Raw genomic sequence first — 7497 nt, 5'->3', positions numbered from 1 at the left:
CTTCGGAAATCTTTTTTTTAATCTCTAGATATTGGATATCTAAAACATCTCTCAAAAGAATCTCTGTTGTTGTACCTCCAATAACAACATATCCATTTATGAGATGACCAACTCCATGATGAATATTACGTAATACTCTGAGTAATAATTTTGTCAATTTCAAATGGACACTGGTTTTAACTGGATGAGATTGTTCTGTGAAGATGACACAAGATTTTTTTGATTCTATACATTCAATTATACTTTGAGAAACGTTATCTTCTTCAAATTCATCTAGTCTAACACTAAATCGTTTGAATTTCTCCTTATCTATGAAAGCAAGTTGTTTTCTTGCAGAAGTCCGAAAACTACCCATAACTAATAATAGTGGATGAATAAATTCTAGGTTTTTTAACCATAATCTTCTTGCGAGCGCATAGGCCAATCCCACACTACCCACTATAAAATTACTATTTCTCTGACTTGCAATTGATATTAAACTATCTAGTTCATCATCAGTTTGTGCATCAAGAATGTAGACAGATTTATTTTCATGAAAATTTACTAATGAGTGTCCTTCAATAGCTTTAGAAGAAACAGACCATTCTGGGAAATCTTTCCAAAGGTTATATAAATTAATACCATTGTGACTCGGGTTCGTATCATACAGATACTGAAATCCATTTATAGTCATCCTATTTTTTGAAGGACAAGCCGGAGCATAATAAATTATATGCTGATTAAGACACTCAGCTAATGCAATACTTTCCATTGCAATATGACCATACCCTGATGAATCTGTTTGCTTAAAAATAAAATCAACTTCTTTGTCCTTTAATATATTTACAGCTTCAACGACCTTAGCTGATATTTCCCCTTCCTTTATATCTTTTCTTCTCGTATTAGTGTCGATACCTAAAATGACATTCTCACCCGTGTAGTTTACTTCTTTTATCAAAGTAGTAAACTTAAACCCAAAAGAAACGAATATTCCTCCAATTGCATGTAAACCGGTTATATCATCTGCAATTATACCTATCTTCATAGCTCCTGCTTTTTACTCCTGTACATAAAAGGACAAATGAATATATTCTATTTCCCAAACGAGTAAAATTAATACATGTAAGCTACAAAGAGAGAACCATTCCGAAATTATCTTTCTTCTAATTACTCGAGTATATGTAATAATTAATATATGCAGGGATCAAATATAGTATATTTTCTCCACAAGTCTATAACTCTGAAATTTCTCCTCGAAACATAGGCATACCTTTTGGCATACCAACAAGTTCCCAAAGTATCCCAGTTTCAACGGCATAATCAGTTACACCTGCTGGTCCACCCATATCAGTTACAAAGACTTTATTTTCTTCAAAGACTATATTTGATAGAACTGTTCCCTCAAGGTCTATAAAATTTGTTGATTTACCATCACGCGATACTATATGAATTCCACCAGAAGAAAGTGTAGATATATATAAGTCTCCATTTTCTGAAATAGCTAATCCATCAGGCCATGCGTTTTCAGGAAGTTTTGTGATATCTTCTATATTGCCATCAGTAGTTAAACGTCTAACCATATGTGTATATGTTTCAACCCAAACAATACTGCCATCTTCTTCAGCTACAATCCCATTTGGATAATTATTTCCAACATCTATTAACAATTCACCAGTACCATCTTGATTTAAAACAAAAATATTTCCTGGATCCGGTCGATTCTCTGCATCCCACCTACCTGGATCAGTAAAATATAGTCGACCATCTTTTCCAAAGACTAGGTCATTAGGCATATTTAATTTGTGACCATTCACTTCTTTAGCAACAATTTTTGAATTTCCATCAAAAGAAACTTTCTGAATAAATCCTGGCCCAAAATCTTTTGAGCGAAACGGACCTACAGCTCCACCATTATTAGCGACATATACATGATTGTCACTTCCAAGAACTGTTCCATTGGGACCTCCACCAACTTTGGCAAACTCGCTGACAGAACCATTTGGTGACCAAACTCCAAGTGATCCATGGTAACAATGACAATATACAACTCTTCCATCTGGTAATACAGTTGGACCTTCAGCATGAGCAAGCTTTGTTGCTCTCTTTATCTTTTCCATATCTCCTCCTCTTGTATTCAAAGCATGAATGAAATAATTTCACTTGTTTATTTGTACATATTTTTAAGTTTTGGTAGCCTCTGAAGGAAAATCCCAAGAAGAACTTAGTCCCAAATCAACAGCAACCATTGTTCCTGTCATTCCTGAAGCCGCATCACTAGCTAAGAAACTAACTACTTTAGCTATTTCATAAGGCTCGACCATTCGACCAGCTGGTATACGAACATTTCTCTCTTTCAATCTCCTCTCTGGATCAGCACTTTCATTGATAACAGCCATTTGCATCTCTGTACGAGTTACACCTGGACTGACAGATAATACTCTGATATTTTCGCGTGCATATTCTACTGCTATACAACGGGTTAATTGTGCTATAGCACCCTTAGCCATTGAGTATAATGATAAAGCATAATCTCCTTGCAAAGCGTCTATTGAAGCGGTATTTAAAATAACACCTCCTCCTCCCTGTTTACGAAATTGTTCAATGGCATATATTGCTCCAAAAAAATAAGATTTTGCATTTACTGCCATAAGAGATTCCCAGTCAGCTTCTGTATGTTCATGAGCAAGTTTGTTTATAACTATTGCAGCATTGCTTAATATAATATCTAATCGTCCATATCTTTCAGCAGCAAATTTTATTGCTGCACTCAATTCAACTAAATTTGAAACATCAGTCTGAACAAAATCTGCTTCTCCCCCTATTTCTTTTATTTCATTGACAACTGATGATCCCATTTCTTCAGAAATCTCAGCTATTACAACTTTTGCTCCTTCTGAAGCTGCATCAATAGCACATGCTTTACCAATTCCTCTTCCTGAACCAGTAATAATCATTACTTTTCCTTTTAAACACATAAAATAACCTCCATTATTTTTTTCAATTAATTCTTAGTCAATATAAAAATAATTTAGACACACTTATTTATTTTTTTTGTATCCATTGGTTTACTCCTACAGCAATAATAATTACTAACCCGATGATCACTTCCTGAATAAAAGGGGATATTCCTAATAAAACTAATCCATTTCTTAATAAACCTATCAATAGAACTCCTATTACAGTACCAACAATTGAGCCTAATCCTCCAAATAAACTTGTACCTCCAATAATGACTGCTGCAATAACATCAAGCTCCATGCCAACACCTGCATTAGCTTGTATGTTCTGTAGAAAACTAAGATTTAAAATCCCAGCAAAAGAACTTAACACTCCTACCATAATGAAACTCAATAATACTACTCTATTTACTCTTACACCTGAGGCAATAGCAGCTTTTCTATTTCCACCTGTAGCATAAGAATTAAAACCAAATACTGTATATTTTAACAATATTCCACCAAGAACAGATACTATAATGAACAAGACCAACTGCATTGGAAATATATTAAACAAACGACCTTGACCAAGTACAGAGAAAGTTCTCAGAGAAATTTCATTTAAAGATCTTTCATTGAGAGTAACAGGATATCCATTAGAAATAAGCAAAGCTGTTCCTCGTGTGACACTAAGCATACCTAGAGTTACAATAAATGAAGGTAGCTTACCATAAGTAGACAACAGCCCATTTAATGCTCCAATTAGTCCTCCAACTAGTAAACCTGCTAACAATGCCAATGGTAGACTCAGTCCTAATAATAAAAATTTTCCTGTAACAATCCCTCCCAAAGCAAAGATGGATCCTACAGACAAGTCGATTTCTCTGTTAATAATAACAAATGTCATACCAACAGCAATAATTCCTGTAAAAGCAATCTGACGCCCTACATTCAACAAGTTTCTACCCTGAAGAAATACAGGTGAAAGGAAACTTAATATGCAAAAAAGAAAAATGAGCGCTAAAAAAACTCCAAATTCTCGAGAATAATATAATTTCTTAACATGATGAAAAGATATCTTCATTTATAAATTCATCCTATATTCCATTGATTCATTTTCCCCCTTGGTTCCACAGCCAAAGACATTATTCTCTCTTGAGAAATTTCTTGACCTTCAACTATTCCACTGATTCCCCCCTGATTGAAGACAACAACTCTATGGCAAATTGCTACGAGTTCAGGAAGTTCAGATGATAGAATTATTATGCTTATATCTCTTTTTGAAAATTCTCCAATTAAAGTGTAAATCTCATTCTTTGCGGCAATATCAATTCCACGAGTTGGCTCTTCTAGCAACATGACACGACAATCCGAATAATTCCACCGTGCTAAAACTGCTTTTTGCTGATTTCCACCAGAAAGTTTTTTTATTTGATTTTCTATTCCAGATGTTTTTATTTTAAATCTATTAATATATTTTTTTACATACTTGTTCTTTTTTGTTTGCTTAAGCCAGCCAAGATAATTAACTTTTTTTAAGTTTCCTATAACAATATTATTACCAACACTCATTTCAGGAATAATACTTTCTGCACGTCTATCTGCACCTGAAAAACCAAGTCCTTTTTTTATCATTTTATTAGGTGAAATTAGAGAAACAATTTCACCATCAATATAAACATTTCCAGATGTTTTTTTATGTAATCCATAAATCGTACGAAGAAACTCTTCCCGACCTGCTCCTGGAAGACCAGCTAGACCTAGAATCTCTCCTTTCTGTAAGCTAATAGTTACATTTTTTACAACATTACCTAAACTCAAATTCTCAGTTTTTAAAACAACTGGTGTTTCTAAATTTATTTCTTTCTTATCAATCTCATTTATTTCAACTTCTCTCCCAACCATGCCAGTAATTAATTGCTTTTCAGTTGCAACTGACTTTTTGAGAGTCTCGATATGAAAACCGTCTCGTAGAATTGTTATTCTATCACTAATTCGCAGTACTTCATCTAATTTATGGGAAACATATATTATCGTAGTTCCTTCATTACGTAATGTTTCAATAATCTCAAACATTCGTTCACTCTCATTTGGAGTCAACCCAGAATTAGGTTCATCCATGATGATAACTTCACAATCTAAAGCGATTGCTCTAACTATTTCAACTAATTGTTTTTCTGCAGTTGACAGCTTTAATACATGAGTAGTGACCGATACAAGAAGTCCAACTTTTAAAGCAAATTCTGAAGCTTTGTCTATTAACTTCTTACGATTTACAAAACAATTAAACCTGTACATCTCTTTATGTCCAAGGAAAATATTTTCTGCTATTGACAGATTTGGAACAAGGTTTATCTCTTGATAAACCATCGCAATTCCCATGGAACGGGCTACAATTGGAGATGAAATATTAACTACTTCCCCATTAAGAATGGTTTCACCAAAATCTTGTTGAATTTCACCTCCAACTATATTCATTAGAGTTGATTTACCTGCTCCATTTTCACCTATTACCGCATGTACAGTGCCTTTCTCTATAGCAAAGGATACATTTGATAGTGCCTGTGTACCTATAAATCGTTTCGAGATATTTCTTATTTCCAGAACTATTTTACTCATAATATATTTTCCATAAATGAATGGGGAACTTTGAAATTATTTTAAATAGTTCCCAATATTAGTAGCATCTACGACTTCTACTCCTGTATTTGTATCTACAGGCATTTTCCCTTCTCGAAGAAATTTTACCAAACCTTCAACACTACGGTACCCTTGAGCAAATGGGTCTTGTCCGAGACTAACTGTTATTGCACCAGATTCAATTAATTCTAATGTCTCATCAGTAAGATCAAAACCAGTGTGAACAATTTTACCACTTTGTTCATTTCTAAGAATCCATTTACCAACTGAAGGGGTAGTACAACAGTCAACTGTGTATATGCCTTGTATATCTTGATTAGCAAGCATGGCATTCTCAACAGCGGCATATTGTGCTGCATTCTCTGAACCCGCATTAATCATATTTTGGATTATCAAATCAGGATGTTTTTTTATTACATCCCTAAACCCATTCTCTCGTAAAACAGACCAACCTGCTCCTGCATCAAGAGAAAAAATTAGTATTTTCCCTTTAACAAGGCGTTTAACCATTTCTTTGGCAGCCTTAGCTCCTGATTTGTACAAATCTTGACCATAAAAAGCCAAGCGCTGAGATGTTGGCTGATCAGAATTAAATGTTACAACTGGAATACCATCAAATATAGCACGATCAATTACTGTTCCAATCGCTTCTGGATCAGATGCTGTAACTGCTAAACCATCTATTCCCTTGACCATCAATGACTCAATTTCAGCAATTTGAACTGAAACTGACCCATCAGCAGGACCAACCAGACGAGCATCAACCTGAAAATCTTTTGCTGCTTGATCCACACCTTCTTTAATCTTCTGGGCAAATTCAAGACTTGTATTAAAATACGATACTCTAATCACAGGAGTCTCCCCTGCATCCATACGCTTTGAAATTGTCTTATTCAAAACAAAATCGCCCGTTCCTGATGAAAATACCTCTGATTTTTCTGACTTGTCTTCAGCAAATATAGACACAGAAGAGAACAGGAATGCAAAGATACATATTAAAGAAATATAATTATAGATTTTTTTCATAGAATCTCCTTGAAAAAGAATTAACATAAAACCATATTCCAATTAGTCCATAACTAATTGGCTATCTTAAATACCAAATATACTAGTATTTTAATTCATCAATTTAACTACCTCCTATTCACTTAAATTAAAAGATTTCAACAAGTTTATTAGCTAATTTTTCATCAATTATAATGCCGTAAATTTCCCCTGTGCATAAAACTGCATGCAACGCATCAACTTTGCTTTCACCAGCTGCTACAATATAATTTTTACTTAGGTTAAGATTATTAAATGAAAAGCCTATGGCTCTATCAGATAAATTACATTGTATGACTTCTCCATCAATATTTAGAAAATTACCTAAAATTTCTACAACAGCTTTTTTCTTCTTTAAAATAGTATATTCTTCTTCTGATATTAGCTTTGACTGATATAAGAAGGAGTCCTGATTTATTGCACATATCCCCATAAATTTTATTTCTGCCTTAATTGCTGTATTGAATACTTCTTTCATAGATTGTTGAGAAATAATTGTATCTCGATGTTCTTCAGTATCACAAAAGAAAGGAGCAAGCATAAAATATCCTTCCACATTAATCTTCTTACAAATCCTATAAATAATGTCAAAAGGATTTGCTAACACACTATGTGATACTCCACCTGAAAGAGAGACAACTTTAATTTTTTTCTTATTATGAATTTCAGGCAAAGCATCAACAACTGAAGCTATTGTTCTACCATTGCTAAGTCCAATAATTGTTGCTTGTTCGTTAGAGATTATATTATAGAGAATCTGGGCACCTACGTTACCAACAGCATCTATGTCTGAAGCTTTTCCAGCCGTTAAACTAATTCTACAATCACTTATTTGATATCGTTCCTTAATCCTTTCTTGTAAATCTGTAATTAATGGAATCTGTCCATCTATAAAAAA

General features: G+C 33.7%; 1 protein-coding gene across 1 annotated transcript; it reads right to left on the bottom strand.

Moving 5' to 3' along the window:
- Positions 1 to 2159: 2159 nt before the first annotated feature.
- LOC118479108 (uncharacterized oxidoreductase TM_0325-like) lies at positions 2160 to 2954 on the bottom strand. Its single transcript, XM_035973739.1, has one exon. It carries the CDS (start codon positions 2952 to 2954, stop codon positions 2160 to 2162), a length of 795 nt encoding a protein of 264 aa, XP_035829632.1.
- Positions 2955 to 7497: the final 4543 nt, after the last annotated feature.

Source organism: Aplysia californica, unplaced genomic scaffold, assembly GCF_000002075.1.
Source record: "Aplysia californica isolate F4 #8 unplaced genomic scaffold, AplCal3.0 scaffold02291, whole genome shotgun sequence".
Classification (NCBI taxonomy): domain Eukaryota; kingdom Metazoa; phylum Mollusca; class Gastropoda; order Aplysiida; family Aplysiidae; genus Aplysia; species Aplysia californica.
This window is presented reverse-complemented; position numbering and strand designations above follow the sequence as displayed.